General features: G+C 42.5%; 1 protein-coding gene across 1 annotated transcript in view; it reads right to left on the bottom strand.

The window, feature by feature from the left end:
- Positions 1-218: 218 nt before the first annotated feature.
- Positions 219-20,782, bottom strand: part of LOC125971071 (insulin-like growth factor 1 receptor) — a 49,092-nt gene continuing 28,528 nt past the window's right edge. The window contains exons 3-21 of the mRNA XM_049723966.2: positions 14,173-14,473; positions 13,842-13,978; positions 13,445-13,589; positions 12,436-12,644; positions 12,245-12,371; positions 11,514-11,749; positions 11,269-11,436; positions 10,602-10,809; positions 7,591-7,868; positions 7,384-7,526; positions 7,144-7,309; positions 6,967-7,069; positions 6,797-6,867; positions 6,488-6,717; positions 5,821-5,925; positions 5,578-5,737; positions 5,344-5,473; positions 4,159-4,293; positions 219-2,674 (exon numbers count right to left, since the gene is read on the bottom strand). Of these exons, the coding sequence (XP_049579923.1) occupies positions 2,170-2,674; positions 4,159-4,293; positions 5,344-5,473; positions 5,578-5,737; positions 5,821-5,925; positions 6,488-6,717; positions 6,797-6,867; positions 6,967-7,069; positions 7,144-7,309; positions 7,384-7,526; positions 7,591-7,868; positions 10,602-10,809; positions 11,269-11,436; positions 11,514-11,749; positions 12,245-12,371; positions 12,436-12,644; positions 13,445-13,589; positions 13,842-13,978; positions 14,173-14,473 (3,557 nt within the window). The 3' untranslated portion in view covers positions 219-2,169. The remainder of the gene's footprint in view (positions 2,675-4,158; positions 4,294-5,343; positions 5,474-5,577; positions 5,738-5,820; positions 5,926-6,487; positions 6,718-6,796; positions 6,868-6,966; positions 7,070-7,143; positions 7,310-7,383; positions 7,527-7,590; positions 7,869-10,601; positions 10,810-11,268; positions 11,437-11,513; positions 11,750-12,244; positions 12,372-12,435; positions 12,645-13,444; positions 13,590-13,841; positions 13,979-14,172; positions 14,474-20,782) is intronic.

Below are 20,782 nucleotides of genomic sequence, written 5' to 3'. Positions count from 1 at the left end.
ACAATAAGGTATTTCAGATTTATATGCTATATCAATACAGATTCTCTAATATTTTCTCACATGATATGGTCATTTAAATGACCCAAATAAGCAATATTTTTAATATTTGGTCAATAAAATAAACTTTCATTGCTTGGTAATTTTATGCAGTTGAAAAAAAAAACTTGTCAACTCAAGTGTGGGTAGTTTTAAAAAGGAAACAAATAACTGACAACAAATGAAATAACAAAAGAATTCATCTTTATAGTGAATCATGAGGGCATTTATACAGTGATTTAAACTGATATCATTAAAGGAAGAAAAAATAAAAAAATAAATAAATAACACATCTAAAGGAAAAAGTATGATAAAAGCAACATTTCCAAAAATAAAATAAAACAGGAAAAAAAACGCCTTCAAAATTATATATAGCATCCATTTTAAGACCTTTTAATCATTAAATCTTTTCTGCTCTTGAAGCCATTCTTTATTTGGTTTGAGAAGAAATAATAATAACACTTGAACGGGGTGGCGGGAGTGTGTGTTGCTCTGACTATAAAAATAAACAAACAAACAAACGTGAGAAATATGATTAAGGCAAGCGATAAGACCCAGTTCGCCCCACACTGCTTTGACCGGGCTTTAAAAATAAACATTTGGTTAATGTTGGCTAATTCAAAAACGGAGGCACCGACAGAACGGAAGATGATGGGAGAGGGGGAGGAGGATGCACTTAAGAAATAAGAGAAACTGTGGAGATAAGAAGAAAAGCCTTTTTTTTTTTTTTTTTTAAACTTGGACCTGAGATTGAGTTGCACCCCGAGGTGCAGTGCTAGACCACAAAAAGTACAAAAAAGGGTGCAGAAGAAAAGCTCGCACATGGAGCAAAGGTGTCCATTCCAAATAATAATAATAATAACAATAATAATACAGACATTCAAAAACAAAAAAACACATTTGATGACTAAATTTTTTTTTTTTGTCATTTTACCATATAGTTCTAATAGATTTTTGTAGATGAGAGTAGTGGAGAGAATAGGAAACCTGAAGGATCTTAGAGAAAAGAGAATAAATAGCAGCTTTGTTGTGTACGGGTATACACGCAGGCACACACGCACGCACGCACACGCCATCGCAGACCGAGGCAAACGCATCGAAGAAATGTCAAAAGGTGACAAATCGATGACGTGTGTTGCCGACCTACTTGAAAATCAGTCCAGGAAGTTCCTGTCTGCTGTGTCGAGTGCGTGCTGGGAGATAACAAAAAGGGGGCGGAGCTATTTGTTAAGAGATTTTTGAGGTGTGATGAGTTTGCTGTCTGAAGAAGGCAACTCTAAAAGCAGAACATTCAGAGAGTGATTAAAAAAAATAATAATAATTGATGAATCCATCTGACAACTAAATGATGTGGTTGTTTGACTCGGAACTTTTTTTTTTTATACTGTACTCAACATTTTAGAAACGTTTCATCAAAATGTCTTCTCAAGTAGTGTGTGTTTGACTAAGAGTATCATTTTAAAGCGCCACGCTAATTTTGTGCCTCCGCAAGTGAAAATACAATCTACTGTTTGACCGTTATTGCGGGTTGCTCATTTTGTTTTAGACTTGGGGGTAAACAAGTAGTGGTCACCACGGTAACCAAAACTATACTTTGTGTTGGCCTTGAAATGTCTTGTTAGTGTTGTGTGTAAAGTTTTTTTGGGGGTAAAAATGGAAGTCATTTACTTTGTTATATTTGTCGTCATTTTTGACCATTGAATGTAAAGTGCTTTTTACTCCGAAGCACAGTCTCCTTTTGGCAACTTAGTGTTATTATTTTCTTTTAAAGACACAACACATCTTCCAGTCACACAATTTTTTTTTTTTTTTGTCTGAAATGTCCAAGGAAAGTCCACTGATGTGAAACATTACAAAAAAAAAATGTTATTATAGAGAGAATCGGTATATATAAATACACACTCCACAACGTCCTCTCTCGGGGGGGAAAAAAAAGTGCTCTTCTGTTGATGTTTACTGGCAGATATGCTTAAAAAATGTCTTTTGTGTGTTTTTAAGTCTTTTGATTTCCTTCTTGAAGGATGTAACAAAGACGCCGAATCTCTCTTTCTCTCCTTTCGAAGAAGTCACTTCACGGAGACGCAGGAGATTTGGGTTACCCTGTGTAGGAGGTTGAGGGAGGGGGGGGCGATATTAGCAGGCCGACGATTGGGGCAGGGGTAGCGCCCGCTCGTTCTTCCTGCCGCCGTTCATGTGAGCGTAGGGCTGCAGTTCGTCAAAGTTGGGCCTGAGCAGCACCACGGGCCCGTTGGCCGCCGCCGCCGCCGCCGCTCCGGCGTGCTTGCTGTCCGAGGGCCCCGAAATGGGAGAGCCGGGTTTCAGAAAAGAACCGGCGGGACCCTGCGCGACGGCGGGCGGCTGCTGCGCCGAAGAGGGCGGCGGCGTGCCGGCGGCGCACCCCGCTGACGGGGCGGAGGTTGGAGGCTGGCTGGTGGAGGCGGGATCCAGCGGAATGTTCTCCATTTTCTCCACCTGCATGTCCAGCTCCTCGGTGTCGGGCGGCTTGTTCTCCTCGCTGTAGAAGAAGCTCACTTCCCGGAAGGGCGGGTCCAGGTCCTCCTTGATGCTGCTGATAATCTCCAGGAAGGACGGACGCATCTTGGGGTTGTACTGCCAGCACATCCGCATTAGCTCGAACCTGCGGAGAGCAAAGGGAAGTCCGATAATAAATAAATAAATGTTACTTTAATAGTGTGACATGAATCGTTACTCTCTTTCTCACCAGCAGGGGGCAGGAGAGACTACATTTGGTTTCCTTACTGATAAACTGTAGTCACACGCCACTTCTTTAGGTTACACCTGCCAATTCTAATACGCCAGCAAATTTAAAAAATAAAAAATAAAAAATAATTAAATAAAAATTTATGGTATGTGGATGATGAATTGTACTTCCACTCAGTGCATATTATGTACGTTATCATCATTTCAAATAAAATGTGGTTTTCAAGTCCTTTGACAAAAAGTCATCAGTCACTGCATTGGTTTGTCGACAGCAAGGTGCCAAGAGGTCAAAGTTTTAACAAAGCCGGAGGGCCACGGAAGAATTGTTTCTGGGCAAATGTGACGTTGGAGGTTGCTCCGGAGTAACCTGACGACAATCCCCCCATCTGTTGCTGTGCGTGTAGATTTTTTTTTTGGGACGGTTTTACTTCCACTGAAGACGGTGGGGGTCTTTTTTCATCTGTTTTTAGTTTAGTTCTTCCATTTGGAAACATGATTACAAATCCCTGATCAGAAACCAAAAATGATATCTCTTTTTTAAATAATACCCAAAAATCTTTGACTGACATATTTGACATCACGTAATCCGAACGTTTGATTAAATCCCGACATGTTGTGATTTACAGAAAATCAATAACTTAAAATATGGCCGTTTTATGTCTATGCAGCAATAAAACATCTGTGCAATGTTGGTCCTCACACGCTGGACGCGCCCCAGTGAGTGAAGTCCAAACCTGCTCGAATTCATTTCAACGAGCTATGACGTGCCGCTCCGTCGTAAATCATTTAAATATGAGTCCTGTTTGGCGCGTCCCCGCTAGCGAGGCTGGAGACGGTAACCCCGAGCTATCTGATCCTGGAGACGACCCGGACGTGGCGGAACAATTCCAAGCGCTCCACTTTGTTCCAACTTTAAGCTACACTCATTCAGGCCTGACTGGTGCAGGATTCAAAATATCATGTGCTTTGCTTGAATATTTATTTATTTTGATTTTTCTACTTTTTTTGTTTTGCTTGCTGCCATTTTTGTTCCATATCCGACCTCCCATTGTCACACCACCTCTGTAACACAATCCACACGGCGCCGTAATCAGGACAACCCAGTCAGGCTTCCATAGAAACCTAAAGTTTGTGTCTGCACAACATTAGCCCCTGTGTTTTTTTTTCTTTCTTCCACAACTTGCAGTCTCTCTTTCTAAGGTGAGGTCAGCCATGGTGGCTGGAGGGGGAAGGGGGGGGGAGCAGAATGCCTTCCCGGTGAGGTCAGAGCATGTATGCAATGTGTCCGCTGATGTAGTGGTTCTCAAACTGGGGTCCTCGGTCCTCCCGGGGACCCTGAGCCATATTGTGGCGGTCCGCATATAACAATTTTCTCAATAACGGAAGGAAAAAAAGACTCACAGCATGTCGGGACAATTGTCAGGCTTGTCCAGGAGTCCTCCCTCCATGACGAAGCGTAGCACTTGCTCGTTGGACATGCCCTGGTAAGGCTGCTCGGCCAAGGTGGCGATCTCCCACAGAACCACGCCAAATGACCTGTTTGCCAAACAAATTTGAATTTGTAGTAACAAGCTTTAGTCAGAGTGACAGCTGGCGAATATTGTCGGCGTCACTGTCACAAGACAAGAGTTCGCGGCGCGCTTCCAGGAAACGTCACCTCAGTTCGCTCGCCAGCCTCCTCACCGATGAGGAAATTCTTACCGCGACTGACGCCGACCGCAGGTTGCGTTTCCACCAATAGGCACAACCGAGTGAGTACACAGGTTTGAGCTAACGGAGACAGTCGCGCGAAAATAGTCGGAAGAAGCCGTCGCGGCGAACGACATCAAACGGGGAAGATGCATTTTCGCGATGTCTGCGCTGGCGCGGCAACCCGATCATTTGGGGAAACATCTGGAGGCGTTTAAGGCCATTCTTGAGGACTGACACATGGGACATTTGCAGTTGGGAAACAAAAAAAGCTTGCAAACACAATCATGTCGTCAAAATGCCGCAATACAAGAAGGAAGAGGAGGAAACAATAGAGCCAATAACTTTGGGGTTCTTAACATAACTCAAGACTTGCCAATAAGTCCCCGGCAATAATGGTCAAGCCAGATACAAATACTATTTGTTGAATTCATTTATCCATTTTTATTTAAAAAAAAAAATAACAATCAAATTATTTGATCATTTTGCTAAATGGGTAATTATTTTCATTTAAAAATATTAGAAAAAAAATGCAAATTTTGAAGTAAGTTCAGTAATTTATTAATTAACTTGTATAATTATAATAAAATCTAATGAATAATTTACTAACTCATTAATTAAAATAATTAATATAATTAACTATTGTAATTATAATAAAATGTCATTAATAATATAAATAAAAATATAATTATATTAAAACTATTCATGCCATTATCATAAAAATAACATCTAAAAATAAGAATCAATTATTTTATAATGACTAGGGACAATTTTTTTTTTCACATTTAACTGAATAAATATCCTGGCATATTCATTTTTATAAGCAATTGTGGACTTTGAGCACAAAATATTTGTTGCCCCACCCCTCTTTAAATGCAATCAAGTGTTTCCTCCTACCAGACATCAGACATGGTCGTAAACACGCCGTCTTTCAGCGACTCGGGTGACATCCAGCGAACGGGCAGCAGGCCCTTTCCTCCTTTTCGGTAGTAATCCGTCTCGTAAATATCTCTGGTCATGCCAAAATCTGCAGGAAAAAGGAAATCATCCATTCAGCACTGCTAAAGGCACAGGATTTATTTTGAAAGGACATTTAGTGTAAATCACACAGAGCCCAGAAGCTTCCCTCACCTCCAATCTTCACCGTAAAGTCTTCCGCCACCATGCAATTTCTGGCCGCCAGGTCTCTGTGGACAAATTTGTTGGCATTGAGGTACGCCATCCCGTCGGCGATCTCCCCCGCCATCTGGATCATTTTCTTGAGCGGGGGCAAGACCTGGATGTTGGTGTTCTGCAGGAAAGAACCACACGTGAGGTTTTTTTTTCATACCGGATCTCCAAAACATTTCAATTTGACAAAAAAAAATAAATCACCTCTTTACGAAGAGAGCGCAGGTGACTCTTAAGATCTCCGCTGGTCATCAGTTCCATAATCACTAAAGTAGGTTGTCCTTGAGAGACCACGCCTAGAAGCCTCACCTGCAAGGATTCATTTACATTTGAATTGCTTGCGCTTCTGCCTCGCAGTCAAAAGTTCCGCGTTCGAATCTCAGCTCGGATTTGATTTTGATTCAGTGTCGAAACGGATATACCGTAGAGGAGACGGTGATAAATCAGGGTTAACTTGAGGTAAGATCCAGTGAAGCCTGACTTCCTGTCTCAATCCAATCACGGCTGTTGCCAAATTAGGGATGAATGTTAATTACACGCCTCCTTCACGCTCTTTAAAAATGGTAATCCACACACAAAAGTGTTCCGATTCCCTGTGGGTTTTTTTTTTTTTTTTTTTTTGTAAGAGAATCTTTCCGTAGGGAAACTGCTTGACAAAAACGTCTTTAGAGGAGCTGACGAGGCAAGCAGGGATCACGCCGGCCGATTAAGGGTTGCATCACCAGGAGGTTGATCCTCGCTCCGAGCTGGAAAAACTGGAATGATCGTGACCCGCCGAACATCTTGAGACTTTGATGTCACCTTTATTTATAGTTTGGCCGCAATGATTCATTCGATCCTACGTCAAGCGATTTCTTTCCAGGCTGCTTACCACATGGTGGCAGTTGAACTCCTTCATGACGGAGGCCTCGTTCAAAAACTCAATCCGCTCCTTCATGCTGGCTGACTCGTTGACCGTCTTGATGGCCACTCGTGTCTCGGGCTCGTCTTTCACCACACCTTTGGCGAGGCCCTCGTACACCATGCCGAAGGAACCCTGGCCCAGCTCCCGGTGCATGGTGATCTTCTCCCTTGCCACTTCCCACTCGTCCGGGACGTACACTTCGAGACCACAGGCGGCGGGGTCAGAACCAGAAACGCTCTTTAGGATGATCTTACGTGTTTTTGAGATGCTCCTTACTCTCTGCGGCACTGAAGTATTCCGGATTGACCGATGCGTAAAGGACTCCGTTCCCGAGTCGGTCGCTATTCCTGTTGATGCAATATTAGCGGTCAGGTGAAAAGTAAGCTAGCAAACATCAGCAAGAAAAAATAATCATCTTTGTGTGAAAAGGTAAGAAAAATACTTGCCTCTTTTTGTTTATAAAGAAAAGAATGGTGGTAAGTCCGACGACGAAGAGAACCACAAGGATGGGAATGATGACGATCAAATAGAGCGCCACGTCGTTGTCTCCTGCGAGGGTAGGATAGGAGGGATCAGCACGGATGGATTAAACCGTCCTGATTATTGTTTTAGCGTGATATTACGTTTGGGTGGAGGCACGTAGAAGGACACGCTTTCCGTCCAGGAGCCGTTGCCCGCCAGAGACGTGGCTCGCACGTAGGCCGAGTAGTTCCCCGAGCCCAGGTTGCTCAGGCGAGCGCCTTGGTGCTTGCGGTATTGCTCACGAGATACGCATTCGTGCTTCTCGGGCTGAAATGAAGCCAAGTACGATTAGAAATATTATTGGTTGTTTCTCCGTGACCCAGGATGTGACTTGGACTGACCTCGGCTCCCAAACGGTACTTGATCTCGTACATCAGGATGAGGCCGTTGGGCATGACGGGCTCGGGCCAATGCAACAGCACGCAACCTTCCATCTTGTCGTTTATCTCAAAGAGCACTTTCCCGGGTATGTCGTCGGCTTTGTCTGGATGAAGATTACATCTGAATGTGACATCTTGAGGCATCCTGACGTTCTCATAAGTTCTTACCTGCGGGCTTGGTCCTGGCGAAAACGAAGGCGCCAACGCTACAGTGGCCCACTTCCTCATTGCAGGCGTGGATGTCGATATGGTAGACGGTGAAGGGCCTCAAGTTGGGGATCTCTAAGCTCTCCGAGGTGCTCTTGTCCTCGGAGAAGGGGAACTCCATCCTGTGAGGGATCCCGTACGTGCTGTTAACGCTGGAGCCGTTGCCCCCGCTGGCGCCGTCGAGTAACAGGGTGCCGTTTGCCAGGCCAAAAAGATCCCGACGACGACGCTCTTGAGGTCTGGAAGACGAGAATTATTTTTCAGCGAGAAAGTTTGTAGCAAAGGAGGTTAAAAAAAAAAGCATATTTTCAAAAATAAAGTTCTAATATGAGAATAATTAAAAAAGGTATATATATTAAAATAGGAATACACATGTTCTTGAAAATACAAAACTTTTATAAAATCAAATATTTAATTGTATTTTTATCTTCTAATCTTATTTTCTTTTTCCAGGGTGGTCCTGCAACTCTATTGTAGAAAATGACCACAAGAGACAAGGCCAGAAAAATCAAATTATAACTAATCATAATTGCCTGTTTTGGAGCGTTTTACACATAGCTTAAACATCCCACTGGACATGCTTGCATGACTCTGTTTGTGTTAGCGTGCGTGTGTGCCATTTGTCCAGATGCTGCATACTACTCCCCGCGGAGCAATGCAGGCGGATGAGGTCAGACGGATCATAGCGAGGCAGACAGATTATTTGGTAGTACGACAGCGGAGGGGGAACAAAACACGAATCATAATGACAGATTGAAAGTGGCTGAATGGAAAGGACAGCTGACTGGAATATACCAGAAGCTGGAGCTAACGACGACGATTGAAATTAAATCGTGATTTTGGCTTTTCACAATCATAATAAAATTGTAATCGAATAATAACGATTACTGATGTGGCGATTGTTATTCTGCCTTTCGCAAGCCTACTTAAAATATTTAATGACATCCAGGATGGAATTTACTTTAAGACAAAACACAAACAAAAATGTATATTTCAATAAAAGTCACATTTTGGAAAGATTGCCAGCGCTAAAGCTAGCAGTTAAGCTAAAATCCAAGCTAACGGGAAAGTTAGCATCGACTCAAGGAGTGGTATTCCTTCAAATAATAAATATATACACACAAGTATTGTAGTAACAAGTACAGAGAGGCAAGATAAAAATATTCATATAGTTTTCCTAATGTATGAAAAATTATTAAAGTTGAATCATGACTTTCTTCTTTTTACAACAGGTAGTTATTTTCATTGCTATTATTATGATACATTATTAATTTAAGCTAGCTGTTCTTTTAAATCTAATTTAAAGTTGGGTTTTGGTAGTTGAATAAATACAAAGTTTTGAAATCAATGAGCGTATGAATCAAGACTACAGTATCAATCAAAATAATCACGGGTAATATTTTCCCATAATGGTCCAGCTTTAGCTTGAGGCTGTCATTACGGAAACCAGACAGGTGCTGACTTCACCGAGGTAGCAGTTACCTGTGAATACCGCTAGCCAGTTGGCTCAAACGACTTGTTCAAAGAAAACAAGCAAGTATTTATGACCGTTTGGAAAAAATGTGCGCAACGGCAAATGCCGAAAAGCCAAAGAACAAGTGGTGGCCCTTTAAACGTTCAACATGCAAGCCAGACGTGCGAACCACTAACCCACCGCGCTGGAGATTTAAAATTGGAAATAGTAACAAGACTGCGAGTCAAGTGCAACACTTTGAAGAGACAAGAGGACGATTGATGCCTGGGAGCCGACACTCTCATACACACGCTAACATTCCTCCCCGGCAGTTATAACTGGTATGATACAATCCGGAGAACGTCACGACAAATATAACACGCCAATGAAGCATTGAAATGTAATGGAGTCCGAGCAGAGGGACGATGATCCCCTTTAATAGCGTCGCGGTATCGTGAGCGAGCGAGTCGTCAGCTGACTGCCACCTGACCTTACAGCTAAGTGACTTACTACAGCCGCGGTTGTGACCCCGACCCGCTAAAAAAAGAGCAACCTTTACGTCATGGAGGAAAGCCGTTTCGGCACCTTCCGCCGAGCACGTTATTAGCGCTGGGCCTTAGCTACGCTAACATCTTTGTCTGCTACTTTGTGTTGTCGGGTTCACTAGACGTCACGATGGGGCTCTTTCCTCATTCTTTTACGATCCAGATGTACATTTCTTGGCAACGTCTTAGCCCCGACTGGGAGGAAAAAAAGATTTGCGGCCAACTGACAGACGCACGAAGCTAACCCGAAAGAAGAGATGGATGGTTGTAGATGATTACAATGAACTCGGATACAGATTAGATAAATCCGCCTTTAAAGTTGTTTAACAAAACCATCAGGCTCCATTAAACTTCTTGTCAATGACATTTGATAAATGCTATACAGTGGTTAGCACGTTAGCTTAAAAAAAAACACCCATCCAGAGGTGGAGGATATGAGTTCAGTTACAACGAGAAGCCACGTTTTATCATTCCTTCTTCGAAAGCCACATTGATCCAAGTCCACATAAACGTCGGGGGAGAGAAGAAAAAAAAAAAACTTGGATGAATGATCTTTGGCGGCGCGGCGGCACGGCTTTCGTTATGGATTTATAAGCTACCTACTGAGTGCTCATCGGATTAACCGACAAGTGCATCGAGGCTGTGATGGATCGAAGCCATTTGCAGAGACACCTACATTGTGTGTCCACATCTTGGTGAAGAGAGAGTGGAAGTCTTTGAAACGGCGGCAAAGATCCGCAGCCACCACCGGCGAAGTTAACACAACACAGATGTCGCCGGGAGAACAAAGACGACGATAGCGGCCAGACGAGCGAGCGTCTTCAGAATGCTTAATCGCCGCTCTGTCGCCACTTTTGTTTGTGTAGCACCATCTGTTGTCATGGCAACTAAAAGGAAGCTAGAGAGGTCTTTTGGAACCTGCTCAGACTGTCTTCAAATAAGCCCCGCCCCCCTCAGCAGACTGTAACCGTTACCTCTGCAGAAAGATGGCATTGTGAAGGAAGTTCTCAAAGCGCTTAAAAAAGACACGGTCATCTTTCTCCCGGTCCTTCTCCTCAGGAGTTTTCTGACAAATGCAGGAAGAACCCTCCTTGGACCCCGACAGGTCCGACTTGGTGGGTTTGGTGATCTCCTCCATGTCGGAAAATCCCATCGCCGGAATCCGGATTGGGATCTTCAGCTCTGGTTTGGATGAGGAAAAGGGACATTTTTTTTCAATCTTTTTCGAGTTGGATCAGAATATTGAGACGGACTTCAAATCCCCAGACAGTCCTAGTAAATCTTGAAACAGCGAACCTCAAATCAAAATGTCCCTAAGGCCATAGAATTTGGAATTCCACTGGAACTTTCAGGGAAAATATGTCTGAAAAGCTTCGCTAGTTTACGTTGGACATCAAAAGATTCTTTCTGGCCAAGTTTTGCTTTTTGTGGCTTTTTTCGGTACACTCCTTCCAAAAGAAGGGCCGTTAAGAACAAAGAATGTTAAAGCGGACCAGGGATGCAAAAGTAACTTTGTTGTTTAAAAACACAACACAATATAATTTTTAAAAATATTTTTTATGACAATATATTTTTTTTAATATTATTTTTTATTTACAATATTTTTTTTCATAGCTTTTCTCAAAATTGAACCAGGCTGACCTTTGGAACAATAGTTGTGCAGGTAGAGCTCGCGGTCTTCTGGCTGCTGCTGCCAGCGAACCAGATAGTAGGTCAGGTTGCCGTTGGGAAAGAGAGGCGGCGACCACTTGACCAGCAGCTTGGTGGAGGAGTTGGCGTAGGCACGAGGTTCCTTGGGCACGGTCGGCACTGCATGGAGTAAAATCCTCAATAACATTTTGCGGTGCTAACGTTGCTATTAGCAACGTGATGCTAACGGGACTTACGCGATGGCCGTGTACGGATGTATATGATGTCACTCTTCGCACCGGGAATGTGTTTGTCCTCCACCCGAAGGGTGATGGCCTTGACGAAAATGGCGTACTGGGTCCAAGGTTTAAGGTGGTGAATTCCAACTTTGGGGTCGGTATTATTATCCTGAGGAAGATCCACGTCCACCGTGTGCCAGCTGTTGGAGCCGCAACCATCCTGACCGTCGAACTCGGAGATGTTCTGAGAAGGGCTGGCGAGGGAAAGAAAAAAAAAAAAAACATGGCCTGGGATGACATCTGCTCATTCGTCGCTTCCAAAATAAAACTAATTCTAGGGTACGTCTGCAGACACCAAGATTTTTTTTTTTTTAGCTCATTATTTACAAATGTGTATTTGCTGTCACTGTCAAAGCAAGAGGGAAAAAAAAAAAACATTCCAAACTTCCCGGCAAAAATTCTGAGCGGTAATCACGGCCGAGAAGAAAATAAACAGCGATGGTGCAAAGATGGTGGCAACCATTCTGAAATTAGAACCAAAAAATCAAGCGATGGTGTTTTCTTTTTTTTTTCTTTGGTTGCCAGTTGGCATGGAAATGGGCATATTATGCAAAGCAAGCGTCAACAGATGTCCCAACATAGAATAGGCTTTTGTATGAAGAACCCTTCATCAAGCCTCAACGTTGAGCTATTTATACGTAATGACAGTGTCGCGTATAGCATAATGAGCCGTCTTTCGGAGCACTTACGCCTCCTTGTAGTAGACCATGAAGCTGATAAGGCCTTTGTAATCCCGCGGCTGGTAGCGTTCCCACGTCAGATGGATGGTGTCGCTGGACGTGCTGTTGGATAAGATCTTCAGGACGTGACTTTCACCTGAAACGTTCACAGAGGACCATAAGACGTTGAATCTCCTTACCGCGGATACCCGCAAACTCACAGCTGGCTCTTTCGCCGTTGTTGCGGAAGTCGCCCTCCTCCGGTTTTTCGCTGACGCCGGTTTTGTCCCACATGGTGTGGATCTCGGACGTGCAGAGTTTGGGGTTCAGGTGGAAGAAGAGGCGCCCGGCACGGATGGTCAGGTTGTGCTGGGTCCAGTCCCACAAGCTGTGGAGGTGCTGGTTGTTGATGGCGGAGAAGGAATATAACCTGATAACAGACGTAAAGTAACATTTAACTCATTCATTATCAACGTCTATAACCGTCAATGGCACTGAATGAGTTAAATGGGACTTTTTCAAGTAAATAAAATTGGACTATAATGATACGTTTGCATGGGAATGGACATGATACGACCATGTCTTCACTTCGCCTGGAATGTACTACAGCACAAGAGCCGCGGAATGAAGAGAATGCCTGCCATCCTCAACAGCCTTCCATGGAGTGAAACTCGACCCAGCGAGGGTCGACGTGAAGAGGACAACGTACTTTCCCATGACCCCGTTGATCACCAACCAAAAAAAACCCAACGCTTTTATTCTCGTATCTTACGCGAGTCATGATAACCCATTGCCGAGGCGACTGAAAATTTTCAAGTCACTGTGTGGACGTATTGCTGGCCCGACCAATAAGGTGCGGATAATCATCCAAATAAAAAAATTCTTCACTAATTTAATCACCCATATTTAAAAATAACAGCAAATTCAGAAGAAATAATAAAAATGTACGTTAAATGACATGCTTATATTTTAAATTTACTCATTATTAAGAAATAATTGTCAGGCAGTAAAGTTAACACCATTTTTCTAGGACCCAAAAATGCCCTGTAACATTTGAATAACAATAGCTGCCGATATGACCTCTTGAACTTTACTGAACTTTATTCACACTAAGACCCACTCGACAACAACTTGATGTATCTTCTTTGATACTTGGCCAGCAACATTTTATCCCCTTCACTGTCCCCACACACACACACACACACACACACACACACACAGAGGCCCTACTTGTCCATGAGCTCCTCCCCGTTGATGTAACGCAGACTCTTGAGAAAGGACAGCGATCCAAGTGTGTGGGAGTGACGAATCCTCACGTAGCCCGTCACCGTCTGGATCAGGCCCATGAAGCTCTCCAGCTCAGACGCTATGTTATCTGAGGACCGCCGATACACAAACACACACACACACATGAAAGCCATATTAGGACAACAAATGGAGGACTTCTGCTGCAGTTCTGCCCCGATTAGGCAGTTATGTGTTTCATCATAAAAGATGAGTTACACTAATAAAATATGGCATAAAAGTGATCAACTGAAACGATATTTTTGTTTTTAACTAAAAAGCGTAGCAGATGAAGACACAATTTGGCCTTGGTTGAGATGTTCGACGACGGCATGTCACTCACTTCCGTGGCGGATGTTGATGTCCAGATTGCCGGCGATGACGGTGCAGTCCTTCAAAGACTGAGCGGCGTTTACCGAGTCGATGACGGAGGTGGGGCAGCTCTTATCGCATAAACCGTTACAAGCGCTGCACATCATCCTGGTGAGAAAATAAAAAAGGAGAAGAAATTCAGTGGAGAATTTGGAACGACATAGAGAGTAGCTCAATAATCTTCAAATTTGGAGTTGATTTTGGTGATAAAATTCACAAAATTAGCTTGAATGCTAATTTTGCTCTTTTAGCCTGACAACAAAAATATTTTTTTTTGGGCCTTTGGATTCAAACTTCCTTACCGGTTGCTCTCGTTGCGTTTGAAACCCGAGGGGCAATCAGGCATGCATTCACCCTCGTGGATGACAAAGTGAACATCGCTGGGTAGGTGCACTTGGGAGCACAAGTCCATGGTGATGCAACGCCAGCCCTCGAACTTGTACGTGTCGGGCGGGCAGTCGGGTACGCAGCGACCCTCGTGGTAGTAGTGGAGGCAAGCGGAACACGCCGTGTCGCTGTTGGTTTCCGTGCAGCTGCCCAAGCACTGGCTGTGGCAACACTCGCCCTTGTCGGTACACGCGTGCTTGCAATGGCTGGGACACACTGGAGGAGATCAGAGAAACAAATCAAAACACAATCCACGTGTTGCGTTGGGATTTTTTGTAAGCACTTTGAAAAAAAAAAAGGGTGTCGACAAAAAACATCAGTGATGTAAATAACACAATCATGTTCCCACGGGTACGGAAGGGAAAAAAAAATAAAAAATCAATGACCGTGTGTGTTTCAAATAGAGCCGCGAGGCGTCATGAATAATAGAAGCTTCTCATTTGTTTGTTGTGAGTAGCGTAGCGGGGCGTTATCAATAGCAACGCTTTATTCCGTTTGCTCAAGGCCCTTGGAACAGGATGTAAAATTGTCAGCCTTGATTTGGACTTCATGGTGGACTTCAGGGATGTTTTATATAATAGCAAATCTGTATTTATATTCATTTTTATATTTGTGCCTGATTATTATTTTTTGTCTATTTTACAATTTTATATAAATATATTGCATATTTATATTTTTATTTTATACATAAATGTATAGTACTATTATATCAAATCTATAAAGTCACATTTAGGTTTATTTTTCTAAATATTTGTTAAAAATTTTTATATTTATAATGTATATTTATATTTTTATTTTATACATAAATGTATAGTACTATTATATCAAATCTATAAAGTCACATTTAGGTTTATTTTTCTAAATATTTGTTAAAAATATATATATTTATTTATTTATTATCATATTTTAGTGTATATTACGTTTTTCCCAAGGTTATCTGTCATTGTCTTTTTTTTATAGTTTTTTTTCCAATGTGTTGGTAATTTTAATCTGCTGTTTGTTTTTGGCTAATATTTTTGCATTTTTAATATATTTTAAGATATTTGAAGAAGCATTAATAATTTGTCAATTGTTTGAAATTGTGCCACTTCCATTAGAGTTGTTTTATAGCAATACTGGGATAATAATGATCATTTTGCCGACAATGAAATCATCATACGAGCAGTTAAATGATCAAAAATGTAATAAAATATGAAAAATAAAATATGATTCATACATAAATTATTTCCACCAACAACTAGCCTGTGGGGATCAGCTAAAAACAAGCATCAGGGTTAAGCAAGAGTTGCAAATGCAACCGCGCCCCCCCAAGTAAGCCCACCCTTGGGAGTAGTTTGTGTTCTTGTATGTATCTTTACGGTCTTGGGTTATTACTCCAAGACAAATTTCTCCACAGGGTCAATAAAGCTGAACAAATGCCTCCTGGTGAAAGGGTAGCGGGAAATACACACACAGCAAATTATGTAGTAAGCCCCTTTTTTACACTGATTGTAAAAGCCGACATTTTTCCAATTTTTAAACTCCAATCAAAGTGAATTAGAACATTATTTTTCTTTGAAGGTTGCAACAGTGAAATTGTATCGTCAATACTGCAATTATGATGAAAATCCATGTCATAAATTTAGCTCCGCCCCCTAGTTGGCATGGTAACAAAAACATTAAATAAAAAATATGGGAAAAATTAGTCACATGGCGAGGAGGAAATGAACCCTGCTCACTTCCTCGCTTTGAAATGAGAGTGAGCTGCCGAGCTAATCGCCAGATGAATATTTCATGTGGCTTTACAAAACATCTGTGCAGCTTCACCGTGTAATGCAATGCCGGCGATTCCCAAATGTGACAAATTCACTTTGGCCTCACACTACAGGGAATGGGGGTGGGGTTGGGTTCTTCAGGAACTGTCAGATGCTCAGGGCATAGTGAATTTCATGGTGAGCCACGAGTTGGCACATCTTCTCATGTACTGAAGAAGCAAACAGAATGGAACTGAAGACAAGGGTGGATTGACTTTTTTTTTCAGGAATTTGTAGATTTTATCATTCGGGCCTTCTGGTTGTCAGCTGAGCTTTGATTTAAAAATAGTCTGTTTAAAGCAGCTTCCATTTTTTTTTTTTCAAATTTCTTGGAATGTAACCAACAGAGGGCAGCCAAGGCAAGCTGTATTAGCTTTTCCTTTGCTGGCATTTTTTTTTTTTTTTTTACAGCAGAATCATCTTTGTAGATTCTTCACGTGATGGACATTCCAAATAGTCACAGCAGAAGAAAAGCGGAACAACGAGCGCCAGCCCTAAATCCATATAAGTCTACCCGCTTTTAGTGTCACCAAACAAGCTGCAGTGTCAAGGATACAATCGGCTATTTATGGACGTGCCAACCCGGGCCCTATTTCCACACTGGACATGGCCACGACACTGTGGCTTTTCCGACGCTCCAAAGGAGAGGGACGTCCCGTGTCACATAAGGTGACGTTCTTCCCTTTCATGACCATATAAGTGGATTTTTTATTTGACAGGGATGGACTAGCAAGCATAATTAATTTGGTGGACGGCGAATAATAATTTGTACAAAATGACAAACAAACCTGCAACATTTACAATTATTATTTTTTAAAATATTTTGTCTTATTTATATCTATTTTTGATTTAATTAAGATACTACAACAGATCCTTGCTAACTAATCAGTCAAGGTGGGCCAAGATGACTCCATCTCATGAAAAAACTCATGAGCACTGGCGGAGCTACAAGGAGGCCCGCAGGGGCACTGCCTCCCCCCTCACCTCACCAGGCTAAATATTTGTTTGACTTTTAATTATTTGTCCACATTTTTTCCATCCTGTAGGAACCATAGAATTAATCTTCATCAGCATTTTTGAAGACTTTTTGGGGTTTTCTTGGAAAAAAAATTATAGCTCCGCCAGTGCAAAAGCCATGAGGCCACGCCCCTTAAAGAAACACACAAGTACTACAGTAAATACTGCATAATGACACGCTACATATTTATTTACACAGTAGGGTGTGTGCCGAAACTTTTACAAGACTCTTGAGCATCAAATGTTTACAAAGTTATTCCCTTAATACGGCGTTATACAATCCCCCCCCCCCCTTGTAGAAAAGAGTCGGGGTCAGAGGCCGGCCCGCACCTGCTGCTCGCCACAGCGCCGCAAAACGAGCGTCAAACGAGTCCTTTTCGGTAAACAAGATGAGGGAGCACAGTGTTCCTTTTCTGACGTTAAAAAGGAGAGCAGGAGGAAGAAGAGTTGGAAAAGTGTCAAGCGTTTGATTTCTGTTATTTTTAAATCTAAAGGTATCACCCAAGCAGCGGACAATGTGAAGAATCTGCAGAATGTTCCGCACTGCAGAGAATGTTAATTCCCGGTTTCACTCCAACAACACAGAAACAAGAACGACTTGTGCCGGCAATACAAGCGATTGAAAACAAACCATCACAAGTCAGGAAGCATTTCAAAGAACAAGAAATCCTTGGGGGGATACATTACAGACCAAAATCCACAATAAAGAGAGACCATATGCACATTCTTTTTATAGTTCAACCCAGTCACGCTTTAATTTAGGGTTGAATGAAGGCAAACAAACCATGAATTAATATCAAAGGCAGTTTGTCGACTTCAATCAAAGTCTTTAGACTTTGACAACTTCACAAAATTCCACCAAACAAGTGTTCGATTCCAAAAACGATGCAAAAAAATCGGACTACTTTTCATCTTTCATTTATTGTATCTTGAAACTAAAATAAAAACTTGATTTTGTTGCGCTAGCTAACACTATCATTTTTTTCTTCCGATTTAAATGTTTAATAATAACATACTCGTTCACCCAATGCTTATTACATTTATGAAAATCCCCCCTCAAATGGAGAAAAAAATCTCAGCATGTGTCAGAAGGTGACAGACAGTTGGGAAATGATTCATTATTTACAATGACCAGACTGGAAAGGGGAGTGGTTGGCGTTGTGGGGGCGGGCTGGTGTCGGAGAACGAGGGCGGGAGCTCAAAGCAGGCGGGGGCGGGGTTTAATCCCAATGACTGACATGTTATTGAGTCTGGCGCAGACGTGGTAAACAACCCTGGTAGGGGTAGAGCGAGTGCAGGAGAGGATGGGGGGGGGGGGGGCGGGGTGGTGTAACCATGGCGATTAAGCACGGCTTTTCCACAGATTTCAGCGAGAGAGTAAAGAAAAACCTGGGAGGGAGGAATCAAGTCAGGAAAACAAAAACAACATTGAGTCTCTCTCCCGCTTGCTGGAGCTGGAGGGTCTCAAGTTACTGGTAGCAGACAAATGGGAGTGGGATCCAGTGGCAGACGGCGGCGGCAGGCCTATCTTTTTTTTTCTTCATCAGGCCACATCCTTATCCGGCAACCCAATCCTCCCCGGGAGCCCTCCCGGCTGGGATGGCCCCCGTTGCACTTGTTTAAAACCACATCAGAGCAGACAGCCAGGGAAGAGGATGTTTCCTCTGTTCTAAGCCAAAGTGAAACCACATCAGAGTTGATGGTTCAGTGGCGCATCCCCGGCTCGTGTTTCGAGATCGTCTGAGGCCATCTTGAAGTGATCTTTTCACCTCATCGCAACAACTACAGCGTGTGCTGTGTAGTGCGAGTTGAGATATCAAAAGACGTGCTGCAGGAAATTATCCAATTATACTCAAGAAGTTCAAGATCTAAAACAGGACCTTGACATACAAATTTACTGTCAAATTGGCCAAAAATAAGTTATTAAATTCATTCTATATATTTTTAGATTAATTGTCTATCTGTGATTCATTGTGATTCATCGTGATTCATGGTGATTCATTGTGATTCATCATGATTCATCGTGATTCGTGATTCATCGTGATTCATCGTGATTCATCGTGATTCATCGTGATTCTTTGTGATTCATTGCGATTCATTGCAATTCATTGTGATTCATCGTGATTAATCATTTATCTGAGATTAATCGTTGATCCTGTTATCACAATTTTTTTTCAGACAAATATCTAAAAAACAATTATATATGATCGAACGCAAGTTTCGAGCACCAAACCTAGGCCATGGCCCAATCAAAGTTGCGAAACACTTTTGTAACATATCATGATGTGATTTCCTGAGGTGTTCCCGCCTGGTCTCAGTGCGGCCGGGGGTCTCTTCCACTCGCCTGCCCAATAAAGACCAGCAATGTGTTTTTCACCCAACGATGTGCTGGTGCTGTGTGTGCAGGCATGCGTGGCATTTCCCCCCTTCAGTCACAACAACATACACACATGCTAGTCAAACCAGTCCCCTACGGCCAAGGCCTGCTGTGCAGCTGCTTGCTTTTGATTGAACACGCTAACACGATACAGGTATTCGGTAAAGTCGCGCAACTCTTTTTGAAAATCATCTTTGACAAACATGACTACGATATATCTTCCAGCAAGTTTTGCAATGCATTCAATTTAAATTCTAAAAATAATCTTCTGTCTCTCTCTCGCTGCACTTGTGAATCCCTGAAGGTCTGACTTGGCACAAATGTCCAGAAGTGCCGACTCGTTTCCTCGACAGATACAGTCACGGAGAGACTGGCAAACGGCCACCGTACATCGGACGACCCTCAGTTTGAAGAATCTCTCGCGTCTTTAAATAGTCAACATGACTTTTACAAGCACATCTCGAATTCAACTTCTTTAATATTGCTTTTGCGAGTGTCATCCGAACGCCATCTGCTGGTGACCCGGTTATTTATGTCGACCAACTTCCCCTACCAAAGAATTGGAACAGTGTGGCTGATTTATTTTCCTGTAGACTGAAGCTAAATAAAAATTTGTTTCATTCCAAATCAAAAAATATTTCTTCATCCAAATGCGCTTGTTTTTATTACCAACTTTAAAAAAAAAATCTGTAAATCTATTCTGGTGTTCCATTACTTCTGTCGACAGAAGGTCACTAAATCCCAGTCGGGCATGAGCGAAGCACCTTGACGGTGAACTGTTTTCTTTTCCACACATTTGGAGGTGTTTCCTTCTCGCGTCTAAAAATACCTGACTTCCCAGATTTGCTTCATTAAATACACAGTGTTTCCTGGCAAGCACTTGAGCCTGGTTGGAGCTGAATGGGGTGCAAAACTGGAGCTTGGCCGCTTTGCTATCTGCACCACTTAGAGCGTGTCAAGGCCTTTGGTGAATCACACTCTAATTATACAGTCATGAGGACCATCAGAAAAGATGGAGCTCTCAATCAAGTACGTTGTACTGTAAGCGAACGGCCAGATCTTTTATTGCAGCCACCTGGCTGGTTGTGGACGCACCTGTAAGTGGACAAGCAAGCTATCCAGAGCACCACAAGTTGGGTAGACCAATGTGAGGACTAAATTAGTGCATTAGGTCAAATCTAAAAAAATGCTGATGAACATTTAATACACATTTAATAATGTTATTTAATACAAAGAAGGGACAAAAATGCAGGCAAAAAAAAAAAAAATCAATTCGGCGATGCACTAGATTTGAGTAATATCACAATTCACCACTAGATGGCAGATTTGTCTTAGTTG

The sequence above is a fragment of the Syngnathus scovelli genome, chromosome 6, assembly GCF_024217435.2.
Source record: "Syngnathus scovelli strain Florida chromosome 6, RoL_Ssco_1.2, whole genome shotgun sequence".
Taxonomy (NCBI): Eukaryota; Metazoa; Chordata; class Actinopteri; order Syngnathiformes; family Syngnathidae; genus Syngnathus; species Syngnathus scovelli.
The sequence above is the reverse complement of the archived record's forward strand: the minus strand, read 5'-3'. Positions and strand labels throughout refer to the sequence as shown.